The sequence below is a fragment of the Fusarium solani genome (assembly GCF_023522795.1).
Source record: "Fusarium solani strain SB1 chromosome Unknown bctg00000000, whole genome shotgun sequence".
NCBI classification, from domain to species: domain Eukaryota; kingdom Fungi; phylum Ascomycota; class Sordariomycetes; order Hypocreales; family Nectriaceae; genus Fusarium; species Fusarium solani.
Window position 1 is genome coordinate 2,448,235 of NW_027072157.1, and position 26,331 is coordinate 2,474,565.

The 26,331-nt window shown below is 54.4% G+C and overlaps 11 protein-coding genes across 11 annotated transcripts; 4 read left to right on the top strand and 7 right to left on the bottom strand.

Annotated features, from left to right (window-relative positions):
• Window positions 1-673: 673 nt before the first annotated feature.
• Window positions 674-2,130, top strand: MRS44_000771 (uncharacterized protein; the record flags this gene model as incomplete). Its single annotated transcript, XM_046267504.2, has 4 exons — window positions 674-713; window positions 761-863; window positions 917-1,086; window positions 1,145-2,130. 4 exons carry the CDS (start codon window positions 674-676, stop codon window positions 2,128-2,130), a joined length of 1,299 nt encoding a protein of 432 aa, XP_046138668.2.
• Window positions 2,131-2,378: 248 nt separating this feature from the next.
• On the bottom strand, window positions 2,379-2,786 carry MRS44_000772 (uncharacterized protein; the record flags this gene model as incomplete). The annotated part of the gene is made up of 1 exon (XM_065624185.1): window positions 2,379-2,786. One exon carries the CDS (start codon window positions 2,784-2,786, stop codon window positions 2,379-2,381), a length of 408 nt encoding a protein of 135 aa, XP_065479894.1.
• A 1,999-nt stretch (window positions 2,787-4,785) lies between these two features.
• MRS44_000773 (uncharacterized protein) lies at window positions 4,786-6,206 on the bottom strand (the record flags this gene model as incomplete). The annotated part of the gene is made up of 2 exons (XM_046274983.2): window positions 4,786-5,628; window positions 5,739-6,206. 2 exons carry the CDS (start codon window positions 6,204-6,206, stop codon window positions 4,786-4,788), a joined length of 1,311 nt encoding a protein of 436 aa, XP_046138670.1.
• A 492-nt stretch (window positions 6,207-6,698) lies between these two features.
• Window positions 6,699-8,258, bottom strand: MRS44_000774 (uncharacterized protein; the record flags this gene model as incomplete). The annotated part of the gene is made up of 1 exon (XM_046267505.2): window positions 6,699-8,258. One exon carries the CDS (start codon window positions 8,256-8,258, stop codon window positions 6,699-6,701), a length of 1,560 nt encoding a protein of 519 aa, XP_046138671.1.
• Window positions 8,259-9,674: 1,416 nt separating this feature from the next.
• On the top strand, window positions 9,675-11,210 carry MRS44_000775 (uncharacterized protein; the record flags this gene model as incomplete). The annotated part of the gene is made up of 1 exon (XM_046267506.2): window positions 9,675-11,210. The coding sequence occupies one exon, from the start codon at window positions 9,675-9,677 to the stop codon at window positions 11,208-11,210; it is 1,536 nt and encodes a 511-aa protein (XP_046138672.1).
• Window positions 11,211-13,639: 2,429 nt separating this feature from the next.
• On the top strand, window positions 13,640-14,983 carry MRS44_000776 (uncharacterized protein; the record flags this gene model as incomplete). Its single annotated transcript, XM_046267507.2, has 3 exons — window positions 13,640-13,685; window positions 13,741-14,576; window positions 14,636-14,983. 3 exons carry the CDS (start codon window positions 13,640-13,642, stop codon window positions 14,981-14,983), a joined length of 1,230 nt encoding a protein of 409 aa, XP_046138673.2.
• A 734-nt stretch (window positions 14,984-15,717) lies between these two features.
• MRS44_000777 (uncharacterized protein) lies at window positions 15,718-16,458 on the top strand (the record flags this gene model as incomplete). Its single annotated transcript, XM_065624186.1, has 4 exons — window positions 15,718-15,744; window positions 15,823-15,916; window positions 16,188-16,270; window positions 16,339-16,458. 4 exons carry the CDS (start codon window positions 15,718-15,720, stop codon window positions 16,456-16,458), a joined length of 324 nt encoding a protein of 107 aa, XP_065479895.1.
• Window positions 16,459-17,521: 1,063 nt separating this feature from the next.
• MRS44_000778 (uncharacterized protein) lies at window positions 17,522-20,267 on the bottom strand (the record flags this gene model as incomplete). The annotated part of the gene is made up of 2 exons (XM_046267508.2): window positions 17,522-18,974; window positions 19,027-20,267. 2 exons carry the CDS (start codon window positions 20,265-20,267, stop codon window positions 17,522-17,524), a joined length of 2,694 nt encoding a protein of 897 aa, XP_046138675.1.
• A 234-nt stretch (window positions 20,268-20,501) lies between these two features.
• MRS44_000779 (uncharacterized protein) lies at window positions 20,502-20,978 on the bottom strand (the record flags this gene model as incomplete). The annotated part of the gene is made up of 1 exon (XM_065624187.1): window positions 20,502-20,978. The coding sequence occupies one exon, from the start codon at window positions 20,976-20,978 to the stop codon at window positions 20,502-20,504; it is 477 nt and encodes a 158-aa protein (XP_065479896.1).
• Window positions 20,979-21,491: 513 nt separating this feature from the next.
• On the bottom strand, window positions 21,492-21,866 carry MRS44_000780 (uncharacterized protein; the record flags this gene model as incomplete). The annotated part of the gene is made up of 1 exon (XM_065624189.1): window positions 21,492-21,866. The coding sequence occupies one exon, from the start codon at window positions 21,864-21,866 to the stop codon at window positions 21,492-21,494; it is 375 nt and encodes a 124-aa protein (XP_065479897.1).
• A 3,759-nt stretch (window positions 21,867-25,625) lies between these two features.
• Window positions 25,626-25,932, bottom strand: MRS44_000781 (uncharacterized protein; the record flags this gene model as incomplete). The annotated part of the gene is made up of 2 exons (XM_046274985.2): window positions 25,626-25,738; window positions 25,797-25,932. 2 exons carry the CDS (start codon window positions 25,930-25,932, stop codon window positions 25,626-25,628), a joined length of 249 nt encoding a protein of 82 aa, XP_046138676.1.
• Between the last annotated feature and the right edge of the window lie 399 nt (window positions 25,933-26,331).

The window sequence follows — 26,331 nt, forward strand, 5'->3', positions numbered from 1 at the left end:
AGTCCTCCAGTAAACCCAAATGACAATGTGATGGTCACGTCCGCATGAGGTGGTCGAGTTTGTGTTACTCAGCGAACAATACGCAAGCTTCTGCGGCACCCGATTGGATGCCCTGGTGAGCTCACTCCTAGAGCCAAGACCACCCAAGTTGCACAGGTCTCACAAGCTCCGTGACGCCTTGGAACTGTATGACCTCTCGGGCTGCTGACGGGATGACAGGTGCTCGTGTAGAGCTTCCTCAGAACGTCGCTCCCAACCTCACATCACGTAGCAGACAAAACTAGCTCTACAGCCGGAGATCGACATGTCTCACGAACTGAGAACTGGACCCTCCAGGCTTATCTCAGCAGTTGTCACCCCACCTGCCCAAAACTGACAAGGAGGGGAAACCCCAAGCAAGCTCCATGTAAAGCCGCGAGCAAAACAAGTGAATCAAGTTGCTTCATCTCTATCAACCATTAGCTTCAAGTAGCTTTCCTTATCTTTTTGGTTTAGTTGGCTTGGCTCTTTTGGATATTCTTATTCGATCCCACCGCTCCTTCCCTTTTGGAATTTGCGCATATCTCTCCGCCTTACTTTCACCGTCTCTCGCCTCACTCTGAGGACCGTTATTACCTACAACACTGAACTTTTTGCCGAATTCTAGAAATCACTCAGTCTCACAACTATCAGAATGGCTCCTAAGCAAAAGATCATTATCGATACAGACCCGGGTATGGAGCCAACTTCTCTCTTTCCATTATCCTCTAACAAGCTCAAGGTGTCGATGACATCCTGGCTCTGCTTCTGGCTCTAAGTGCCAGTCCCGAAGAGCTTGAGGTTCTCATGGTATCCGTCACATACGGCAATGTTCCTCTCCAAAGGTGATCCCACAGCTTGACTTGATTTCCACAGTGCCCGACTAATACTATGGTAGCTGCCTCCGAAACGTTGTGTCTCTCTTCCATGTTCTTGGAAAGGAACTCGAGTGGAGAAAGTCCTCTGGCAGGGCTGAAGGCTACGAAGCCATGAAGGCGAGCAAACCTATTGTCGCTGTCGGTCCGGAACATGCTCTCTGCGACGAGGAGCTTATGGCAGACTACTTCCGTGAGCTCCAACTGATCCTTGCTGGCTCTGTTCGATCGCACTAACAGGGTTGGCTTAGACGGCGCCGATGGCTTGCATAACGTCCATGAGGCTCATCCTGACCTCTCTCCTGCGGAGACTTGGAGGGAGCTCTTCAAGGAGGGTGCAGCGGGTGCTCAAGACTACTCTCCCTTCTTCACCCCTTCCAAGGCTCCAGCCCACAAGGAGATCCTTCGTCTGCTTAAGGAGAACCCCGTTGACACCATCTCGATCTTGGCTGTTGGACCTCTGACCAATGTGGCCATGGCAGCTGCAGAGGACCCTGAGACATTCCTCCGCGTGAAGGAGCTTGTGGTCATGGGTGGAGCCGTGGAGTGCGAAGGTAATGTAACTCCTGTCGCCGAGTTTAACTGCTACGCGGATGCTGTGGCAGCCGCCCGGGTATACGCCTTGACGTCGTTCAACCCACGCTTCACGATGCCGGCGGTGCCCCAGGAGCTCTCGACACTGCCTCCTTACCCGGCCAAGCTCTCTCGGCAGCTCAAACTGACACTCTGCCCACTTGACATCACAACTCCTCATCTCATTCACAAGAACTATTTCATCGAAAACGCCAAGGCCCACATCGATGCTGGAAGCCCCCTTGCCCAGTGGGTGTCCCATTTTGTCACTGGTGCATTCCAAAAGATCGAAGACATGGAGGGAGATGGCAATGAGCCTGGTCTTTCTTTGCACGATCCCTTGACTGTCTGGTACATGTTGACCCGGGATGACCCCAGGTGGAAGACGCCTGAGAAGCTAGAGGATATCCGTGTCGAGACCAGCGGTCAGTGGACGCGCGGCATGCATGTCGTTGACCGCAGGCTCAGGGTGAAGCCGGCCGAGGCTGCTGTCGCCCTCTCGGCGAACCCAGACGAAGACCCTCATATTCAGACCCTCGACCAGGTTCCAGGTGACGACATGTTTTGGTTGAGCGTGCGCAGGGGCAACCGCGTCAACCGTGTGATTGACTCTCCTGGCCACTATATCTTCAAGGAGGTGCTGATGCAGAGGATCTTTGGCTAGGATGGCCCGGCACTCGCTGGTCCTGTGCCGGCTCTGTATAGTCGATGAATCCAAGTATATGAATCGAAGTGGCCGTCTTCAAGGCCAGAATGAATTGTCTAAACTCCTTGTACTCGAACGCCAGATCCTGCCAATTTCACGAGACAGGTGACTCCAGTCTTCCCGCCATGGATGCCGTACCCTAGAAAAGAAACACGTGGGAATAATAATGCAGTGTAGATGTCCCCTCTTCTGTGTTGACTGATGCTCTAAATGTGTTTTATGCCTCCGATCGCTGAGCCCTTGACTTCTGTCCAGTTGATGCTATCGTCGAGCGCCTCGTCCACCAGGCCGATGGAGCAGACATTGTCGCCACGCACGAGGTATAGGCCCAGGGGTACTTGGGCTGAGGGTTCCGGGTCGTCGGGTGTTCGGATAATGCGCTCTATCGCATTGTTCAAGACCTGGGAGGGATCGGTAAGCGGAGGCTGCAGTAGAGGAGGGGTAAGGCACGCACCAAGTTTGTTGTGTTGTCGCAGGCTGCTAGGGTTCCGACGAGGATTCTCGAGTCGGCTGTGACGATCAGGACCTTCTCTATAGTGCGTGTCAGCTGTTATCGGGTCCTCAGAGCTCTGTGGTGGTGATTTACTGTTTAGGTATCCGCCGAGAGTAGCCATGGTGTCGACGGGGCGGGGTATGCCTTCAGAGGGCCTATGTGGGAGTATGTTCGGTTTCAGGCGGACGTCTAAATCAAATGTATGCGCTCGTGTGAAATTGGCGGCAGGAGGCGGTGGTGATCGTGGTTGAGTGTCGGGTGAAGCTGTTTCGACATTCACAGAGGGCTGCCGAGATGGACTTTTTGGAGGAGCTTCTGAGAGGTCGGCGCTAACCCACTTTAGGCACCATTTGCACGACACCGGAGGACAAAGCTTCCTGAATGATGGCAAAGGCACACGAGAGGGAACGAGTGTTTATTTGTAGGGTTTGGAGACAAATTGGCGCAGTATTTGGGTGCAAGCTTGCATGATTCACGACTGTTACCCGTGACTAGCTGGTTTTGCTAGGGGAAGGTACAAATCACTGCTTCCACATCAAGCTTCAACGAGCGGAGTGAGAATGCAGAGCAGGAGCAGACATGCCACCCTACATGCTTGCCAGGAAGCGAGCGACCTGCACACAGGGAAGAGTCGATAACACGAGTGAAAAGCACACGAGAAGAAATAGTACGAGAGATGGTGATGCGACTGGATAGTAGAGCAATACTTGGTGAAAGACATCATCCGCGAGAAGTCAATGATGTGTGGGCTACCCTAGAGATGGCCGTCACGTCGATGGCGGCCGTTCACTGGAAAGTCGTGTCTTCACTGGCACAAGATGGATGTTGATGAAATCCATGTCGAAATGACACTGGCTGGAGAGTTCGAAGAGAAAAATGGAATAGCGGTGCTGCCAAATCCTACGACACAACCGCGGCACTTTCGCAACTCACTCCAAGGTATAGCAGACATCGAACGCAGGATCAATAATTCAACAAGCAGTGGACTTCTCCACGTTTACGAGTCTTCTTCACCACCCAGGCAAGCCTGAGAAAGCAATGAAAACTGAGCTCAACGAGTGTGAAATTCGCGTCACCTGGAGGCAGTGTAATACCAGGGACACTGTGGGCGGGATCATGTGCAAGCACAGAGGAAGCCGCCCTGCTGCCAAAAATAGGAATAATCACGATTGGTCTCCTTAGAGACCTTTCAGAGATTAAACTGAAAAGAACAGATACTACACTTGATCTAAGCCAAAAGGCAAAGAGAGCTAAGGAGAAAAGAAAAAGAAGATAAAATTGTGAGAGGGAGGGCGAGATTATATAGTCGTTGCCTGCTGGGCGGTGAGGAGGGCTGATTGGCAGAATTTTGGCGGTGCGGCCTGAGGCTCTGCTTTTTGAGATTGCGGTGAGGCTGGAAGGTAGCAGCGACCCGCTGTCAAGTGGGTTTGGGTAACTAGAAAGGGCTGGTGGGAGATTGGCATTGGAATCACCGCCATTTTGAGGCTCTGATTTGCAAACATGCGAATGGGTACAGAGGAGGGAGCGTAATACATGCATCAAGGTTGCGTTCATGCCGGTAGAAAGTATGATGATTTCCCGTTCTGGATTACGAATATTCAGGAACGAGTTGCCGAGACAATCAACGAATTCTGCATGATTGAGGTACCTATGTCTCGGGTCATGAACGCAGGTGTTGTTGAAACACCACAAGTCGGGGTGGGTAGTATGGGCACGATAGCTTCACCGACCGTGTTGAACATGCAAGAGTGGAGGTCAAAAAGGCACGATGCTCACTCGGCAAACATGTGTCCCATGTTCATACGCTGAAAGAGCGGGAATACCAACATAGATCGTAAAACGTTTATATTCGCGGCTCTCAGAACCGTCTTTTAGCAATTTCATCTATGGTGCCTTGAATGATCATCAGAAAATACCTGCGTCGCTGGTGCGTCTACCAACTGCATCCAAACGCCAAACCCTGGGAGCGCCCTCCCTTGTGCCGTACTGTCCATACCCTTCAGACGATGCCTTGCAAAATACCGATTACCCCCCTCAAATAGACACAGATTTGCAACTAACTGGAAAAGACCGGAACGCCTCTTGGTCTCATACTAATACAAAGCCAGTGCCTCGCCGTCTCACTCCTCGACCAACTCGCCCTCTTCATCCTCAGAGTGCCTGGCTCGCTTCTCTGCCCTTTCGTTCTTGGGTTCGCCGTCGTCGGGCTCTCTCCGTTTTAGGGGTGATCGTGCATAGTCGTTCTCGTCCGACTTGGACTGTGATCCTCCTTCTCGGCCATCCTTGCTGACGCCGTTGACTCTGGAAGCGGCGCCAGGGCTTCGACTCGCCCGGTCGCCCTCCATCGGGGTACCTGTTGTCGACGACAGTGTGTCGGGCTGGCTCAGGAGGGTATCGCCTCGTCGTCGGGTGTTCTCAAGGTGAAAGGCTGGGGATGGCAGCGACGGGTTCTGCTTTCTAAGCGGATTCTCCGTGTAAAACTCACGCATCACCTCAATAGCCTTGGAGCACCGATCCTCATCGCCCTTCAAGTGCTTCCACCAGGGTTCGCCGTCAATATCGTCGATCTGCTGGTTCGTGTGCACGCTGGCGAAGAAGATTGCGCTGATGGCGACGTCTCGCGCCTCGATCAAGAGTGGGATAGCCGTCAAACAGGCATCGTTGCAGAACGCCCAGGCGGCCTGTCGCAGATGCTTGTTGTGTACGATCTCGAGCTTGCCCAGAAGCTTGAACAGGTGCTGGTAAGGGTTGTCGATCATCAGGTCGAATGTCAGCTGTTCCAGCATGACCTCCTCGTACGTCAGGATGCTGTCTCGCCATCGCCAGTACTCCTTGCTCTGCTCGTCGATGATGAGCTTGGCGTTCTTCTGCGCGACCTTGGCAACCGCGATGATGATGTCCTTTGTTTTCCGACAGTTCTCCTCGACCTTGTTTGCCAAGAAGAGAGCTGTGGCAGCGATGTTCTGGTGGAGAAGTGTCAGTGACGTGTTACGGTGAGCTGCATGAAAGATCGAGGGGCACATTGCCATGGTGTCTGTGACACCGGGAGGGGCTGAGGGTTGAAATGACTTACGTAGTGATGTATGCCGCCCTTCTCTGGGAGCATCTGGCAGCGCATGTAGAACCGATGGAAGAAGACGCCGGCCACCCAGAGTGTTATCTGAGGCAGGTCAAGCATGACTCCAGCTTGGTAGATAAAGTTGACTCCCTTGGCTCTGCGCATCCTCTCCTCGGCCGGCGCGAGGCCTTCGATGATGCTGGGCGTGCTTCGCACCTCGTTGGAGGTGAAAGACCATTGGTTGGGGCCGGCTCTTGGTGTTTGTGCGCCAGACTGCGCCGGCGACGCCTGGCTCCGGCGCCGCTGGGGTCTCGGGGGAGATGTTCGTGTCGAGTGCTGGGGAGGAGTAGGAACTGCCGGGGGGACCGCATCGCGTCGTCGGGGAGATCGTGATCTGGAATCGCGTTCCGGTCGAGGGTTTGCGGGCAGGCTCGGAGGCTGATAGCCTTCCCTGGGAGGTCGGTAGCGATCGATGCTCGCCATGGCTGTAGCAGAGAGCTTGGATTCGCGATGCTCGGGAAAGAGCGACGATGTTGGTTCGTAGAGAAGTCCCGACTGTTCTGAGAGTAGAGGCGAAGATGGTGATCAACAGAAAAAAGTGTCGAGGTATAGAAGTCAAAGAAACCTGACTTTGGCAACGAGGTTGGCGGCAGGGGCACGGCAAACTAAAGCAAACTACCTAAATCGCACAGGGTGGCGTCACATGATCCGGTGGGGGGTGTGGCACTACCAAAAGGGAAGATTCAATGCAACTCCACCTATTGAGGGAACGATAAAGTGAATCAATCTGGATAATTCTTCTGTTTGCTTCGGATGAAAAGTTCCCTTTTTGGAAGCATAAATCTCGTCAATGCAACCACCCGAGAAAACAATCATCAGGCAGCCCAGCTCAGTTGTTTGCTACCGAAAGAAGCAGTAAAATTTTGGGGTATCAAAAGCGCAGTCCGTTTTACCCAGATCTATCCACCCACCTCATTAGATGCCCTCACCGTCGTTGCGGCCCCAGAGCTTGACCGTGCGGTCATGTCCTCCGCTAACAATCCATTTGCCGTCTCTGCTGTAATCTACACTGGCAACCGGTCCCGTATGCCCACTGAGCGTCTGCACCAGTGTCCAGTCATCAGCCGAGAAGATCTTGACATTTTTGTCGAAACCACTCGAAACAAAGAATGTACTTGACTTTTTGGGGAGCTGGGCACCCTTGTCATCAACACCAGGGGGTATTCCGTCCAACGGATCATCAAGGCCCTTGTACCAGCGCATATCAGACACAGCGCTGGTGTGCGCACCAATTCCACCAGTCCGCTGCACCTTTCGGACATCCCAGCACTTGATCCAGCCATCAGCGGATCCCGACAAGACCCGGTGTCCGTCGGAGCTCCAGTCAAGAGCGTGAATGGGTTTGATGTGGCCATCGAGGTGACCATCTAGAATCATGATTGTGCGCCCGGTTCGCAGATCCCAGATTCTTCCAATGCTGTCCAGACCGGCGCTTGCCAGTAACGATCCATCCGTGTTGAAACTGACAGCATAAACACCTCTCGAGTGACCCTCCTGGAGGAGAACCTCGGCCGTTGTCTCCACGTCCCAAAGCCTCCACGAAGTATCCTCAGATGCGGAAGCTAGATAACGGCCAGAAGGATGGAACTCGATGCGACAAACTCGCTGCGAATGACCCTGAAGAGTTGACAGGGGCGTGTCCTGGTTCAGTGACCAGAGATGAACGAGGCCCTCAGCACCGCCTGATGCCAGGTTGACTGTATCGGGAGAAATGTTGTTTTCTGGAAGAGTGGCGCCCGGGAACCAAGATAGGCCGCTGATTTTGTTGGTATGACCACGGAAGGTCATCTTTTCTGTCAAGGTTGGTATCTCAACCAACTTGACCTGCCCACCCCAGTTGCCCACAGCAACCATCTCTCCATTTGGTGATATCCTGGTCATACTGACGTGTCGTTCTCCAACTGTCTGACTGCCCTGAAGCTCAAAAGCTTGCAACCTTTCCTTGATCTGTTTTCGAAACTTGACATGGGTTCGTAGGGGTATAGTCGCCTCGGCTTTTTGGAACTGCACCCTCTTCTTTGCTCGGGGCAGGGAGTACTCGGCCAGCTTGATTCGGGCCTTGAGAAGCTCCGGGCCACCTCTTGAGTAGAATTCTTCCTCCTGTTCCTCTTGCGCTTCGTCTGCGGCGTCCTCCATGGTGATGTCACCACTCTCCAAGCCATCCATCTCGGCCTGGATCGTGAGAAGCTCGCGCAATCGGTCTCGGCGGTCGACAGGTCCTTCTCCAAAGAGAGTCATGGGTTCCCCCATCTCTCTGAGCTTCGCGCGAACTCGTCCATCGTCGGTTGGTACAGCGATCGTGGCGGCGAGTCGCTTTCGATTGAACTGGTTGAGAATGGCAGAAGCCTTTTCGGGTGCGACACCGGTCCCTCCCATGTGAAGGTCGTAGTCGTGATCATCGGGGAGATCCTCTAAGGCGATGCCTTGGTTCGGTTCGGCGTCCTCCACATACGCCTGCCGCGATGGATGCATCATCTTGCCGGAAGATGAAGAACTGACGAATAGGATCTCTCAGTGAATGTGTAAACGAATGAATCAGATTAGATGAGTCTGGAGGCTGAATCACTCAGTTGCGACGTTGGTGACGCCTGTAATTTTCTTGTCGATGACGGGTTGCTGGCTGGAGCTGCCTACGCGACATTGGCGGACGTGAAATTTCCAGAGCTTCACGTCTGGACGGCGCTTTGTTTCGCCGGCGGCCGACGACAGCGCGTGTTCAAAGTTCAAAGAGGCAGGTTGTTTGGGGTTTAGCGCTCCTTGGAGACTCTAGCGCAAAGAGACCCCCTGTAAATCGGAACCCGACCGTTGCTGCCCGCTTGATCGCCGCATGCTCCAAGCCTGTCAGGTTATTGGTGATGTCAGGTCTCCAGATTGTCGGGGCTCGCTTAATGCGTGCGGTCAGCAGTGGATGGAGCCTTCTTCGTTGGCGAGAGGTATTTACGGGGCGAGAGGGGCGAGAGGGAGGCGGCGTGTGCAGAGGCAGAGCTTGTTTGCCTGAGGGACGGACAAAAAGGCGGTGCTAGGCAGTCAGCCACGAGAAGCCAGAAAAGGGGCATCATATGATGAAGGTTAATCTTGATGTCGCTCCTGTTGGTCCATGACACGTAGGTTTGTTTTAATATTGGGTTTCTAGATTCCAGCAGCCACCTTCGGCGCCTCTCTCCCCCTGGCTTCAGGGGCTATTTTTACGTACGAGGTACGACATGGTTACTGGCAGCCGCTTGTTAGCCTGGGCCCTTTAATTCCTCCCCGCGTTCCAAATGGGCAGCGCGACAGGGGCCGCCAGCCCGTGGCCTGGACTCTTGTCGTGGCGTGGTGTAGCGGACCGGGTTGGTATTGGTGGCTCCAAATGCTGCAGGACACATTTTGGGCGTCCACGGGCCTGCAGCCAGTCCAAGCCCGCCTGAAAAAAGCCGGCCAGGTGCCCTGTAGCGTCGGATGCCGCAGCGGGTGTGCCGCCTGAATGGATCGGGCAGTCCAGGGCCACCAACTTTTTTCCAATTTTTCCATTTTAATTCTCGGCCCGTCCTTTGTCTCGCCAGACTCCCTTCCTCTTCCTCTTTACACCATTTTGGTGAACAAGATACCTTGTTTCCACTTCCTCCAGCCCTCGACCACTGCCAAATGCATATAGCAAAGCCCGCCGTCTTCCGTACTTCCTTCTTCCGCTACCAGATGCGTGTATCGTCGAGCTTCTACGAGATCGAGCGTCACTTCGAATCCCAGCCCCGCGCAGATCCGGAGCGTCGACGCGGATTCGCCTGAAATTCGCAACCCTTCGCACTTGTCCCTGACTGACAGAGGACGAGTGCTCGTGTGTAGTGGTGGTCAGAGGACAACCGTGTCGTTCCGAACCCTCGAGACCTTTTACCACTTCGCATCTTTCCCATCATGATAAGCCAGGCGCCCACCGCGGTCACCACCGTCCGCGGCTTCCAGGCTACACCTGTCGCCTCTGGCGACGAGGACTCCGACCATGGACACAACGAGACTCCAAGGCGCAAGAACCATGGCGGACGAACCCTCATCAACGATGTCGTCAGCGCCAACTGCAGCCCTACCATTCGCGCCACATCCTCCCCTGCCATGTCAGGCATCGCCAAGTTGCGCCTGCAGATGGAGCCTCTGAGCCTTGACGGCGGCTCTCCCTGCCACTCCATGAGCCGCGCCGGAAGTCAGCAAGGCCTGGAATTTCGAAAGCAAATCATCAGCCGCACCCAGAGCCGAGAGGATGTCCGTAGCGAGGCCGGTAGCGAGGGCTCGGAGGGCTCCGTTAGTTACGAAGTCAACCTCGAAAACGACTTTGTTAGCGAGAGTGTCCGCGGACGTAGTGGATACTTTGAAACCCTTGAGGGTGGTCTCAACCCCAACCGCAAGATGACGTCGGAGGATTTTGAGCAGCTTCGGTGCCTTGGGAAGGGTACCTACGGCACCGTCCTCCTCGTCAAGCAGCGCGCGACTGGACGGCTCTACGCGCAGAAGCAGTTCAAGAAGGCCTCACTGGTGGTTCACAAGAAGCTGGTTGAGCAGACCAAGACCGAGCGACAGATTCTTGAGTCGGTCAACAGGCACCCTTTTGTCGTCAAGTTGTTCTATGCCTTCCAGGATCAGGAACAACTGTATTTGATTCTGGAGTATGGACAGGGCGGCGAACTCTTTACCCACCTGAACACGGAGAAGATGTTTTCGGAGGATGTGGCGTCGTTTTACATGGCAGAGATGCTCCTGGCCATTTCGCACCTCCACAATGACCTGGGCGTCGTCTACCGTGATCTCAAGCCGGAGAACTGCCTCCTGGATGCGGATGGTCACCTGCTCCTCACCGACTTTGGGTTGTCCAAGGTGGCTGTCGACCAGAACGAGAGCTGCAACTCGATGCTCGGGACGGTCGAGTACATGGCCCCTGAGGTTGTGTTGGGCAAGAAGTACGGCAAGGCGGTCGACTGGTGGTCGTTTGGCGCGCTCGGATACGACCTGATGACTGGAAACCCGCCGTTCCGTGGACAGAACCATGCTAAGATCCAGGACAACATCGTCAAGCAGAAGCTAGTGCTTCCATACTTCTTGAGCCCAGATGCCAAGGACCTTCTCACCCGCCTTCTTCGCAAGGACCCCAAGAAGCGACTCGGCGCGGTGATGCCCAAGGACCTTCAGACCATGAAGAAGCATCGATTCTTCCGCAAGCTCGACTGGAAGAAGCTAGCGGCCCGGGAGCTTGAGCCGCCGATCCAACCCATGATCACGGACCCCGAGCTGGCCGAGAACTTCGCCCCCGAGTTCACGGAGCTATCCATCAGCCCGACAATGACCAACAAGGATGCCTGGCCCCGGAGCGCCCCTAAGGATGACCTCTTTGGCGGGTTCAGCTTTGTGGCATCGTCGAGCTTGCTGAACAACGATGCGTTCGCAGCCTTTGCTCAGACCTGAGAGTTGTGGTTAGCGAGAATCGAGCAGTAGAACATAGGGGACGAGGAGTATAAGGTTGGGCCAATGGAGCAGTTTGGCGTATTTGCGAGCGGCGTGTCTTTTTTTGCCTTTCGTCTTTTTTCTTTCTTGAGCTCTTAGATCCACGCACAGCTAGAGATGGCTGTCTGACAATGAACGGCCTGGAGCCGGCTAGAGATATTACAGTACAATAGACTCTTTGAATGTTGCACGGAATGTCGCGTCTCCGTGTAGCATCACATTTCGCAGCGAGTGACGATGATGCATGTGCCAGCAGTGAGTGAGACGACTGGTCCTTGCCAGATTGGTAATGCGAGAGAGAGGATCCAGCTGTGCGAGTACAACGTAAGCAGAGGCTGAGCTGGCAGATGGTGAGAGAAATGCGGCTTGAGCGAAGCGATGCAGCATCATGATGGACATGACAGGGGAAGGGTGAAGAGTTGGGCAAACAGACTCTCACATAATCGGGTCACGACATCCGGCACAGGGATGAGACAGCTGTCTGTCTGTCTGTCTCTATGCTGTCGTATAGTGCAACCAATCTAGCCGAGAGGCTCAGTGATTGCTAGCGCCGGCATCTGCTGCGGACTTTACGGAGCCGGTCAGTTACTGGACAATTGCCGACCGAGGTCCATTGATTCTCTTGTGTAGATGTCATGGGTCTGAGTGTTGTGTGTTGATGTTTGATAGCCCGCATGGCACGTATTCGCGTCCAACAAAAGGTTAACTTTCCTCAATCTCCCTATCTATACCGAATCGGAAAGAAAGGATTGGATGAAAACAGGATCCTGACACTATCATGATGCCCTCTTTTTTCTTCTGCAGATTCCAATGCTTGTCTGAGATATCTGCAACTAGAGTTTCCCCCCGGGCGCCGAGAAGGAGGGCCACGCAATCCCCCAAGCGCGAGGCGTCGATACCTGCATGCCGCAGCTTCAAGATTTCAGTCTTGGCGACGTGGTGATCGACTGCTCAGTCATGAATGAATCATCAAGAGTCAAATCATAGGGAGGAATTAAGCATGAATACGCCAAGACCGGGATCCTCTCTTGTGCACAGAGCTCGTTGAATGGACCTTGCGTATCGCTAATTTCCATAGAGTTTTGTTGTTTTACCCCTTCTTGTCGTAACCCTTGTCTGGTCTGGGGAAGAAGGGAAGCCCTGGCTGACGTACTCGTCTCGAGTTCTAGACCTTGGCGCTGGTCTATTTTGCAAATTCAGGCTCTGCAATTGGACGTGCCGTCTTCACTTTGTGGAGGCCTCTTCCCCATGCGACTTTGACGTCCAACGGGCCAGTGACATGCCCTGATGCCCCAGCTCATAAGGCGATACGAAGGACTGGCTTGTGCGCCCGAAGCAGACAGTGCAAGGGAAAGCTTCGCCAAGTTCATCATCTCGGCCGCAAACCTTCGTAGATTGAGGTCTCGGCCACCACGTGGGATAGAACATGTGGGATGGCCCGCCGGGAGCATGAAACCCTCCGCCGGGGGAACAAGCAGCAGCAAGAAGGCTGTCTCTATCGGGACATGATTTTCCAGCAGAGGCATCTTCGGGTCTGGCATTCCCTGGCCTCGATACCAATGGGTCCCATTCCCGGGTGGGCTGTGTTGATTTAAGCTCGATCTACCGACGCTATCGCGGTAGGGGTCGGCCGCCCTTCCTCACGCACCCAGAACCACGAAGCAGACTGTACGTAGTAACCGGACCTCGCTGGCCGACTGCTGTGGTATTCCTCATAGTGTCAGCACCTTTTCCAACGAGGGGCCAATAACGGCGGCTTCAACACACAGTTTTCCCTTCAAAGTGGCTTATTCGAGCCAATCGCATAGACCTGGCCAAACGGCTTGACCATCTCATCTCCAACACCCTCGCCGAGTTGCCGAATCCGCAGCAACGGTTTGAGCCCATGATAGCGTGGTAGTGTTATGAAACCCTATTTGCGCGCTGGTCCCAGAGGAGAGACGGTCTGGGCTGGGCATCAAAGGGCGGAGCCGAAGCTGACGACAGCATCACAGTCGAGCTCATGCTGTGCTGTGCCGTGCCCATCGTCTTTGACCATTAGACCGTGTCTTGCCAATGCACGCCCCCTGCTTGGCGCTTCTCTTTGATCGTCCCCCTTCCATTTGATGACGGAACTACCCCAATTAGAGCTCATCTGCCGAGCCTCTAACGCGCATGGGATTCGTAAGGCAGTGGACGGTATGTCTCTGGTGCCGGGCGTGGCTTGCAGTCCGCGGCTACCACGTAGCGCACGCAACCCATCACCGTTTCGAGATGGGCCTGACCGTGTTACAAGAGGCGCCCCCCATCTGTGCGCATACACATATATGACCATCGACGTGCCCTCCTTGTGGGTTATTCCATCTTGACTATTTCTCACAATCAGAATCCACCAGAGATCTCGATCCAGCATGAAGTCGACAGTTGGCACACTATTAGCTTCCACGGCGGCCTTGTGTGAGTAGCTCTCAATGCCATCATGTATCCCCCGACTAACACGGCCTTTTTCTAGACGTCCGTGGCACATCAGCCGTCACCTCAGCCTTCTGCCCCAACGATGGAGACGTCTGTTTCCGCTGGGGCGTCCCAGAGGCGTCCGCCAGTTCGGGCTCTGGCAACATCTACTTCCAGATGGAAGCTCCCAGCAGCGTCCAATGGGCCGGCCTCGGTATCGGTTCCGGCATGTCAGGCGCCGAGATGTTCCTCGTCTACCAGAACGGCGACGGCAACGTGACTCTCAGCACACGGACTGGCACCGGCCATGCCATGCCCCAATACACAAGGCGGACAGGAGTTGAACTCCTCGCTGGCTCTGGCGTCTCTGGCGGCAAGCTGATTGCCAACATTCGGTGCGGCGACTGCGATAGCCTCGACTTTAAGGGATCCAACTCGTGGATCGCGGCCTGGAAGAATGGCGACTCCCTAGACTCGACCAGTGTCTCGGAGAGGATCAGCGAGCACGACGAGCATAGCAGCTTCTCTGTCAACTTTGCTCAGGCATCCGTGAGCTCTGATAGCAACCCTTTCACTTCTAGCAGTGACGATTCCGACTCGAATTCCGATTCCGACTCCAAGACTGGCTCTGGCTCTGGCTCTGGCTCCGGCTCCGGCTCCGGCTCCGATTCTAACTCTGGTGTTGTATCTGAGTCCTCTGGCCCGAGCAAGACCGTGCTGAGGGCTCACGGCATCATCATGTCCATCGTCTTCCTTGCTGCATACCCCCTGGGAGCTGTTCTGATGCCCATCATTGGAAACTGGTTGGTCCACGCCGGCTGGCAATCCATCGCCTTCCTGGGTATGTGGGCCGGCTTCGGTCTTGGTTACGTCTATGCCCGCGACGGGGGCTATGTAAGTCAACCTTTTGAATGCACTCGCATCCTGACCCCATGCTAACGTGCGACGTATAGTGGTGGAAGCAAACACACACCAAGATGGGCACAATCGTTGTTGCGCTGATGGGTCTCCAGCCCATTCTTGGATTTGCCCATCACCGATACTTTAGAAGCCATGGCAAGCGAGGAATCATCAGCCACGTCCATATCTGGTTCGGCCGAATCCTCATGATCCTCGGTATCATCAACGGAGGCCTGGGCTTGCAGCTTGCAAGCTCCTCCAAGGGATATATCATTGCCTACTCGGTCATTGCTGGCATCGCGGCCCTGCTATACACTGGTAGCATCTTTGTTGGCGGCATGAGGAGGACGGCTCGCGTTAAGTCAATCTCTCCGCAAATGTCCCAGGAGGAGCAGCGATAAGCTTGGAGGGTGAATGCCATGAATGGTTGGGCGTTGAATGAATTTGGGAGCTCAAAGATGTGATACCACGGGAAGGCCGGGAATATGAGCCGAAAATGGCGGATAGAACAGATCGGCTCCTGCATCATTCTCTTTTTGTGTATTTCTTTTTGGTAGATCAAAAGACTCTTGATCGATAGCTTGGCTTTCCCATATGAACATAGGACCATGGAATGGGATCCTCTCATAGATCCATGTCGAATCATCATGGCTCATGGCGTGAGAGGGTATCGGACGATGAAGTCATGAGGGTTATGTGGGGGGCACTCGCCACAATTGATGCAGTAGTTGATGGGGAAGAATTCTGAAGCCGTGATGTGAGCATTGTGGGATGCATTAGAGAAGCATTGTAAGAGAATAAAACACATATAGGCAAAAAGAAGCTCAGTATAAGTCGTCGATGTTGGATCAAGCAAGCTTATTCCCAGCAGCCGAAAGCTGTGCAGCAAGATCGCCAATCTGGGTCCAGATCTGGCCAATCGTTCCCCTCTAACATCACGTGACGTCAACCACCCGTAAAGCTCCGGGCAACCGTGCGTGTGGCCTGAGGCACCAAGCCCGCGATAGCAAGGCCGAACCGCTCTAGCCGGGGGGACGAGCGCCTGCCTTGCCTGCACTCTCACGATTTTTCCCCAAAACCCTCAATTCCCCCATCTCCCCGGAGTACCCAATTGAGCCACGACCAGCCATCCAAAATGCTCAGCCAACTGTCCCGGGTTTCGGTAAGCGATTGATCCCTCGAATTCTCTACACCAAGTCTGCCCGAGAGCGAGGAGCGCTGACGAGAACTTCTTTTATAGCGCGCTCGCTCCGCCGTTGCGGCCGTTTCTCGAGTCGCCCGACCCAATGCCGTCCAGATGAGGGGCTTCATTGCTCCCACCGTCTCTCGGAGAGGTAAGATGCCGTCCCTGTCGATGCCTTGATCCCCCGCCGTTGCGATTTCCGACTCCTTCTCGCCCTGTGTCGATTCATCGTCGTCGGTCGGATCTGTCCTATAGCCGAAGCTGCGCTCCACCCGAGCTCCGACGTCGCCAAAGCCTCCACGATCATAGTCGGGATAATGTCCACCATCTCCATTCGCAGTCCCAGCGCCCAATGCGCCCCAGAAACGCTTGAATTCGTCCGATGGTTGCTCAATTGCTGACTTGACACCCCTCTCCAACAGCCGACTTCGTCCAGGAGCTCTACCTCAAGGAGCTCAAGGCCTACAAGATCCCCGCCGTCAAGGAGGCCGACTCTGAGGGCCAGGTCCAAACCTTCAACGCCCCCAAGACCCCCTCCTCCCTGAGGAGACCGACCTTGCTGGCAGCCTGAAGGAGTACGAGAGCATGGCCGTCGAGATTGAGGGCCAGGACACCACTGCCCAGACCGCCTCTGGCACCCCCGAGGTCGCCGACTGGCTCGAGGCTGAGGAGGAGGATGAGGCTCACCACTAAGCGCCTTTCCTCGCGAGGATACCTAGCTGACCCGGACTTGGCACCTCGGGCCACTTCCCGCCGCCCGAGGCGCCGCTAGATGGGGATAGAAAAAGAGGGAGAGGTTGACAACAACTCAGCCTTGGAGGAGAGTTGGGCTGCGAGAAGCAGTGGAATGGGGATTATAATCCTGTGTACTTTTTCCTAAAATCCAACCTCTTGGTTGCCTGTAGGAACTCATTGCGAAATGCGAATGCCAAATGAAGCACAAGCAACTGATACCATCAAAATGCCCGAATCCTAGTGAGAGTGATCCTTTGGCTAACCTTGGAGAATTGATGATGGCGTCTGCCCTTGGGCCCAACATTGGCTCAACGTCATCCGCTCAGACATGTCATAGATAACACTGCAGAGCTGTTGATCTAGTCATCTACGTCACCAGTGCTTTCTGATATCGACATTGATTTCTGACATCTTGACTTGGCGGCATTCCTAAAGAGACGAAGCTCTTACAGCATGTACTATCAAGTGTCTTGATAATCCACAACTCGCGTCAACCATCGCCTGGTGGCAAGCAACGTCATCCGTCACACACTCACACAAACCACCATGACTACATCATCACTAGACTATTTCAGGCACAAACAGAGCTCAGTAAAACTCAAATGGGTGCACTAGATCCCTTCTAGGGTTCCCGGCAACCCGTCATTTTCTTTGGCATTCTCATTCATTACTGCTTATGGCCCTTCCAGTTGAGGCACACACTCGAGGGGGAAACCTCTTTCTCACCCCCCTTTGTTTTGTTTGTTTGCACAACCATAAAACGCCATGAATCCTGTTCAGCACGATCGATGACCAATGCAATGCAATACCATCCGACCTCGATGCAAATAATTCCACAATTAATCATCCATGGCCCACATGCAAACAGAATGGCAGCGGGTCTGGTTTGGGTTGGGTTGGGTTTTTTGGCTTGCGAAATATTACTTTTTGTTTCTTCTTATGACACGGATAGAATCCCCCCTAATCATCGTCGAAACGCCGTGAAGCTGATCTGGGTGTAAAATGCAAATACCTGCCCCGGTTATACGTCAAAGTGTGAGCCTCCCACCATGTGCTCATCGTGAGCAGAAGTCTTCACAATGCCGCTCATCCGGTTCGCCTTTCTGAGGTCGATGTCGTCCAGGTTGTCCCAGTCGTCGTTATCGTGGTGCCCGTGAGCGTCATCCATATCTTCGTCGTCCATTCGAGCTCGGTCTCGCATGTGATCGTCCAGCGCGCTTTCGTCCACAAAAGTGAAGCCCTGGAAGTTGGCTTGCACCGAGGGAGAGAGGGGAGTCGAAGCCGCGTAGCCCCTGGCCAGTGCCGCCGCACGCTCGTTGAGAGATCCGTTCTGATCCAGCGCAGTCGTGAACTCGGGGTCAAAGTACGACACGTCGGTCTCAGACTTCAACTTGGGCTTGAACGGAGGAGTGATGAGTTTCTTAGAAAGCAGCGTCCAGTCAATGTCACCAAAGAAGGAGTGCCTCTTCAACTCCTCTGCGTCGTCAGTAGCGCCCAGTCGGTGCTTGGGGTTACGGTTCAATAGTCCCTTGACAAAGTTCCGGCCCTCTTGCGAGAGGGTGTCTCGGGGGAACCGCACCTTGCCGAAAGCAATATTCTTATACATCTGCTGCGTGTCTTCGGCGTAGAAAGGACTCCAGCCGCAGCACATCTCAAACACCAAGACACCAAGCGACCAGAAGTCCACCATCTTGGTATAGCCAGACTCGTCGAGGAGAACTTCTGGCGCAAGGTACTCGGTTGTGCCGCAGAACGTGTTGGTCGTGTCATTCTTGGTAAGGTTGGCCTTGGACAGACCGAAATCGCACAGAGCAATGTGTCCGTTGGCGTCCAGGAGGATGTTCTCGGGCTTCAGGTCCCGATACACAATGTCATTGTTGTGGAGGTGTTGAATGGCCAAGATCAACTCGGCAATGTAGAATTTAGCGCGCTTCTCGTCGAATCGTCCCTCCTTTTGGAGATGCCAGAACAATTCTCCTCCAGACATGTAGTCGGTAACAAGGTAAAGTTCTGAGGGCGTCTGGAAAGAGAACTTGAGACCGACGATGAATGGTGAGTCAGACATGGCTGTTCGAACGAGAATGTTACGCTCTCCGACGGTGTGGGCGACTTCCTTCTTCTGCACGATAACCTTCTTCTGGAGAACCTTCATGGCGTAGATGCGTTGCGTATCCTTCTTTCGCACTTGATAAACCTGGCCGAAAGTGCCCTTGCCAATCAACTTGAGAATATCAAAGTCGGTTGGGCCAAAGTGCTTCTTCTCGGCTCTGTGATAGACGGCCTGGACGTAGATCTCGCCAGTGGGTGCATTCTCTGCCATTGTATCGGCATGACCTTGGAGCTGGAACCATCCTTGGACAACTGCATCGGGGTCTCTGCTGGCCTGGAAATCGACATGGCCGAGAAACTCCTCACCCGAGGCGGCATGGTCATATACGGAAATGTCAACCAGCATTTCGGAGGTCACGACATCGCTATGGCTGGTCAGTATCATGACTCTAGTACCTGACTTGGTTAGCAACTTACAATTCTGCTTCAGCGTCCCATTTGGGGTTCGTGAAGGAAAGCCGGGCCGACCGATTCCGGAAAGTGTTGTAGTCACTGATGCTGGTGTTGCTGCTCTGGCGGCTTCTCATGGGGATAGCCATTGCGCGGCCAGAATCGCTGCCCTGTCGCTGGATGGGAATTCCACCCATGCCGGGTGTGGCGACACTGAGGTTGTCATCTTCTTCAGTGTGCCTGGGGCCGCTTGAGATGAGTTCACTGCGCTGAAAAACGACCACGACGTAAGGATCTCGGCTCTTTCTAAGTCCCCGAGCCTCGTTGATCTTGATAGTCAGCTTTCCCTTGGCAGCCGGCGCCTGTGTACCGCCTGAGCTCCTGGGAGTCTGAGTGCCGCTGACTTCAGCGCCATCGTGGCTGGTCCTCCCGGAGGAGAGGGCCCTGCTATCGGAACCGGACGGTCGAGCAGCCGACATTGCTCGAGTAGGAGTTGAGGGGCCGCTCTTGAACGTCATACGAGTTAGCTCCTTGAGTCCATCAAGAGAGTACCACTTGCCGGGGGCTGCAGGGCGAGCACTCGGGGTGGAACGTGCTTCAGGATGTGAGGGAGGATCAGAGTCCTTGAGAGGTGCTGCGTGGTTGGAGTCGAGCTTGGGGGGCAATGGGTCATTGGAGGGTTGGTAATGGGTAGTGATGAAGAGGGATGCTGCAGATTTCTTGGTTTGCGACTGTGTTAAAGACTTTGCAGCGGCAGCGGCTTTGCCGTCGGCCCCTGAATCTGGGGCTGCAAAAATCATATCCTGGGAAATAGAGCCCCCAGAAGATGAGGGCTGAGAAGTGGGTGGGGATGGGTAGGGGTTGGAAAGTTTGGGCTCATCCCGCTCCTTGCTTCTTGGCTCGAGACCGAGAGGCTCATGGTGAAGAAGCAAACGATCTGAAGCCAAAGAGGCACACTCGCGAGAAGAGCTTTCGGTGTGCGCCTGCAACTGCAGGTCGGTTGGTGGAGTGGGCTGGCTTTGCCTTCGGTCTAGAGTGACAGCGCTCTGGGAAGAACGATTGGGCTTGGACGAAGACAGACTGTGACTGGTTGTACTAGAAGGGCGTTGACGAACCTGGCCGAAGTAGCTCATGATGCCGGGCAAGCGTTTGTCCTGTAGATCGGGTTGAGGAGTAGCTACACCAGATCGAGGAGTATCGAAACCGATGTGATCGGCGCCATCCTCGTCAGCGGCCGCGGACCTGGTGGTTTGGTTAACCCCATGCATTTTGTAAGAGATTTCCAGTGAGTGAATAAATGCTTTTGCGCCGATGCAGCAGCGCGGGGAAGGGCAAAGTGGGAACACTAGTTCATGACGGCTGCCAAGCGCGTCGACTAGAGGGGAAACAGGGCAAAAGGTCGTGAGGGAACAGGCGGCGGCGACGAGCAATAGCGGCAGTGGTGGGCTCTGACGATGCGACTATGACGAGAAAAACACGGGATCGAAAAAGGCCTTTCAAGGTCAAGAGGGCCAGTGGTGTGTTCGCTCTGGTGTGGATGCGGGCAGCGCGCCAGGACCAGCAGTAATAAAAATGCGAGGCCTTGCCGAGAGCGGCCGTGTAAGACGAAGCGCGAGCGAGGGGACAAGTGGAGGCTTGGGACCTCGATGGATGTCGACGGGAGTCGAGGGAAAGGGGGATGACGAGATCAATTTTTCACCTCGCTCCGGAAAAGAAAGCTCGATATGCAGCCGGGGGTGGGCATGTCCAGAGGCTTGTCTGACCGAGGGGAGCAGGACTTGGTTGCTTGTATGTATGTATGTATCTTGCGTGGGAGGCACGGAGCGGACGTGGGAGCAAGAGCTGATGGCGGGGTCGGAGGCGATGGGATGGAAACGCAGGGACTGACTGACTCCAAGGCCGGCCGACTGGACCCAATCACGGAGGAGGCGAGTCAGACCTTGCGACAGAGCCAGAAGCAGAGGAGCTGTCTCTTGCATGTGGGAATGCCGCCGGGGCCATTCTTTGGAGCCGGAGCCAAGTCAGGTTTTGGAACCCAACGGCTCCGAGACGACGGTGACTGCTTGGTTCCACTGCGATGGCAAAGTTGAGGGTTTGACAAGGCCTTGATTGGAGTCTGCGACCTTGCATCGAAACCGCCAACTCCTGCTCTCTTATCCAGGGATAGAGACTTGCTGTGCTGCCCAAGGGTGCTGCCGACGGGCCCCGTCAGGAATTTGAGAGCTCTGGTGGTCCACTGGCGGACGATCCGTAGCACCCCATGCCCTAGCCGCAAGTCCGCCAACGCCCTACGGCCGGCGACCTCCAGTGCCTGGACCTTCTAGAGTGCCTGCAGCGGTGCGGGCTGAGCTCAGCAACTTGCAGATGTTCAGGGCGCTGTCATGGCGTGGGATTGATGCTTGATCGAGCGCAGGGCTTGAGCGAGAGCTCCGGGAGGGTTTCCATGGTGGGTTCCATGGCAGGCGGTGTCGAGGACCAGGGGGCCACTGGAACTAGCCGGAACAGGAGGCTGACTCGAGGAGGCGCTGCTGAAGCCGCTGGGCTCGAGTGCTGAAGGGCCCGTCATCGTTGCCACCATCGAGCTCCAAGACGCCTGGGCCTGGTGAGGGGCTTGCTAACTGCCCTGGGATCAAGCCGGGATATTCGATGTCGGGAGTAGGACCCCAGCTTGGGACCGCAACGAGATCCCAACGGATATGCAGAAAATGGGCAAGAGATTTGGAGAGAGGGCGGAAGGGAAGGGTGCAAAACTGTAATTGGACATGGAGAATGAAAGCAAGCACGAACCTTGACATCATGGCCTGGGTGGCCCTTCGTAGGAGGTCAAAGCCTCCTTGGTTTGAAGCTGCGCTCTCAGTGCCTGACATGGCGGCAAATAGCTGGGATGGGGGAAGCTGCCGCGGCTTAGAAACAGGGCCGACTTGTTGCGGCGGCGGCGGAGGAGGAGGAGAGGGGCGAGGTAGGTAGTGTGAGCAAGGTGAGTCGCCGAATGTCGTCGGGGTTGGGCGTCGCTGGCCCCGGAATAGCTGCGTGGGTTGAGAGCAGGACGAGGGCGTGATGAGAGACGAGGGCCCTCGTGGTGAGCAGGGAATGCGATGGTTTAATGTTGAGAGAGGAAAGATTAGGATGGCGCGGGCAGGCAGAGAGAAGTGATGGATATGATAATTAGACGTCTTTGGGGCGAAGTGAGTAAGGGTGTGGGCTGGGGGAGTTTAGAGGCGCCCGTACAGTGCGATGCAACGGAGCTGCGATTGATTGATGGATGGATGGATTCCCAGCAGAACCCAATGAAGAATGGATATGGATGCCGCTGCAACAGACCTAACGTTATCCCGACCGAGGCTCCTGCTTCCTGATACTGTACCTCGACAGCTCAGGACAGGACAGTCGGGGCTAGGATTCAAACAGCGAGCTTATCAGAGGTGGAGTTTGTGCATTGTTGATGTTTGCCTGATGCTGATGGGAAGCTTATTAGAGGTTTGTCCTCACCTGCTTCCTCACTTGGGTACCTCACTTTTCATCCAAGCTTTTTTTTGAGGTCAGGATAGTCTGGGCTGCTTACATCACCTTCTGTTCTAGGCGTTTTCAGGCTTACAGCCTTGTTCTGCTTGCATCTGCCTTATGGCTTCTCGACTTTGGTATTTTCAGGCTGTTTCTGCATTGCAGTTTACAAGATGGCGTCGAAGCTGGCTCGGCGCCATCCGCGCAAGCCTCAGCACCAACAACAAACAGGACCAGGCCCGCTCCCAACCCCGCCTCTCGATGAAATGATGGCGCCATGAGACTCGCAATGTTAGCGTGGGCGAGAGTGCTTTAAAGGGCTGGTGGCAGGTATATGATGTATCTATCGGATCCTCTGCCATCGAGCGGGAGGTCTGCACGGCATACGGGAAGGATGGGCTTGAGCTGAGTTTCAGTGCTGACCTTTGCTGACGGGATGGAACAGAACAGAACAGCGGTGTCCAGGTTCATTCTGGAAGATGCGAGTCGAAGCAGCTCCAGCTGGTCTGGGATCAGGTCCCGTCGGTCGTGATAGGCACACGCTGCGGATTACTACAAGAGACCGGCCACAGTGCGTATTGCCCGCCCGCCGCGCAGCTCAGGCTTCAGGCTCAAGCTGGCGGGAGGCGATCTTGGCCGGTCTGGTAGGTGGTCGTTTGGTGCAATCTTGGTGGGGCTTGTTTTCCATTTTTACTTGATTCGGCGGGGTTCAACAAGAGATCTCCAAGCTTCTGATTGCATGCTCCCCTCACTTGAGCCCTCACCATCATCAGCTACAAACGCTTCCGGCGCCGCACCTCACTCTTGGCAGAATGTACGTGCTGGATTGGTGCGTACTTGTCCAGCAGCTAGCTCGATTCCACTCAAGATGAGACGACGGTGAACGTTCCTGGAGTTCCTATGGAGTATTGCTTCCCAGCAATACAGGCCCTGGAGGGGTTCAGTCGACCTGACGGATGACGTCTTTGCCAGTCATGAAGCCCGAGACACGTCCGTCGGTGCCAAGACCAGACCGATATCTGCACCTCTCTCTCTGGCCCACGGCACGACAATAAAATAAGACGACATGTGCGTCTCCTAGGCCATTCACTCATTGCTTCTCCTCATCCATCTTCATGATCACGCGGGCCACTCTATCGAGCCACGCTCCTTCGGCTCGGGGCGACTCCCGCGACCCGTCATGTTTGAGAGAGGTCCAGCCCTCTCTTGGTATGCTGGACGTTGCTTGATTGCTCACATGGAAGCTGGGGAATCCCAGCAATCGCCACAAACATGACCCTCCCTGCCCAGCATGAGAGCTCGACCTTGAACCATTGGCCATCACTTGGGGAACCAGTTCCGCCGCTGTCACCATCGCACACACACGGGGACACACTCTCACCCTCACATGTTGTGCTCCAATTCCAAATACCCGGTTGCGTCCCCAGGCCCCCGGGCTACTAGGCTGATGTGTGTGATCCTTTTTGGAACGTCAAGCCCGATATCTGTGTCTGCCAAAATGTGTCATGGCTAGCCGAGATCGACACGAGTCGGTTACCGTTTCCATCCCTTTGGCCGACAGGGTCGACTGCAACATGGGTCTTGCCACTATCCCCGGTCTCAACATTTCGCTAATGTCATTCGAGAATGCTACATACGTATTACTGCAAAAACACATACATACATTCATTAATTAGTAAACCGTGGTTGAATCTGTCCTGTGTGTTTTGACCCCCTCAACATGACTGGATGGCAAACTGCGGGAAACGCTGCATCGAGACTAGCTGGTATTAGAACGCCTAGTTATGCAGGCAGCCTTGAAACAATGATATTTACACACTGCTAATGACTATATACACCTTGTAATCCGTTCATCTCCATTGACCTTGTCTCGGTTGCCTTGAGATCATATGTTGTACTGGAATCACTGACAATCACGACAGGAGTGGACGGACCAAGCCACCCCTCGGGCAACACAGCCAAATGGCCATCGTCCATTCGCAAATCCCATCAAGAGCTCGGTCCCGATGGGATGGTCACCCCGCGACCTGATCGACTCCCTGCCTCTGCAGCACCTCCGCATGTCTGTCAACTTGCTACGGATTCATTGGGCTGCACCCCAGCTGTGACACCCCGGACCAGACACCTTCGAATACAGACCTGTACCCGGCCAGGTGTGATGCCGCCCGCAAGTCATTTCTTCTTATCCCCCCTGCTCGGATATCTTGCATCTCGGATGGATGGGCGAGGAGCATGCCTGGAAGATCACAGCGCCTGAGTGGTAACCTCGGGTCTCGTTGATCGATACTACGGCCATACCGACATCAGCTTACAGCTAAGCTGACACCATCGTTCACGGAAGGGGGCTATGGTCGGCAGTGCCAGTTTTCATATGCCTTGCATCCACGCAGGAACCAACTCCAGTTTGCAGTAGTATGCGCGTGATGGAGTTATCCCTTGATTCCAGGAGGACACGACCAGGTAGATGATTTGCCTCTTGAGAGCGTATTCTTAATATTCAAGAATATCAAGGAGACTCGATGAACCAGTATATTTTCCGGGTTTCCCACAACAAGAATGCTTGTATTGCTTTGTGGCTCATAGTGTTGTTGATTAAGAGTTACCATGACCACAGAACTTGGGGTAAGAAGGCTGAAATCCGAGTAGAAGTGTGACAAATTCTTCCAGCAAAAGACTTGAATTTTACACGATATCGACCGAGTTGATAGAGCTTCTTCGAGGTTACTGTGTATGTCCCTCTTGACTGGGGATTGGATACGGGGGTTTCTTGCAATTCCATATTGGTACATATATGAATACGAGCCTTTGACATATGCGACTGGAATTCACAACCTGCATATCTAGCTAGACTAGGCGATGCAGGGGTTGGAATCTTTGTGACGACTTCACCTCCAAGTCGACGTGTAGGTCACTCCAAGTTGAGGCAGCAATCCACAATGCCAGCTATCCTAACAACCGCCAGTAGAGTTTATCCCCGGGCCACCATGGCACTGATCTTATAAAATTCTTTGGGTCCCATCAATGCCCATAGTCTCCGTGTAGAACCACGTTCCCATTACTGAACCCCTCTAGCCCTGATACTGACCGTTCCTCGTCAGACTGAAAGTTATGTTGAGAGTTACAACTCATTTCTTGGACTGCTCGATGACCTGAAGCCACTTCTTTTCCATCTCAGGTGTTACCCCCGGGGGATACGTGGTTGACTGCTTCCGAGGGGCGAGCGGGTCTGGGTAGCTCACTATAGTGTTGTCAGCCCGAGCGACTGATGATGAGAACCCAACATCTCCAGCACTTACGCATATTGAAGGTCTGGTCTGTAAGTCTTAGTCTAGCTGCCTCATACTCCTCGGCTACTCTTCTGGCACTGGTATTGGCAGCTCGATCAGCCATTTCACGTTGGATCATGGGCGAGAGACGTGGACCACCAGCCATGTTGAAATAACAACGGAACTCTTGCGATGGATATGGTAGGGGGAATAATGGGAAATAAGAAGAGCAACAGATTATGTGAGGCACAACTGGAAATAATAGCGATGGTTTGAGACTTGCGGCAGAAGACGACGTATCAACAGAAAGAGAGGAGAGGTGGTGATTCAGCTGATGCTTGCGTCTCATCTCAAAGGCTGAGCTTCCCTTCGCCTGCCCCACCAACCAGCAGCCACCCCGCAACTTCCATACCTGCCCACCTAGGACCAGCCCAAACTGACCTGAACTGCCCAGCTAAAGATCTGGGCTTGACAGAAGCGACTTCGGAGATACAAGCGCGGCAGGCGGTCATGTCGCCGTTCGGCGGGTTGCGCCCAGGTCCCTCGCGTTTCCCCAGGTTGGCGT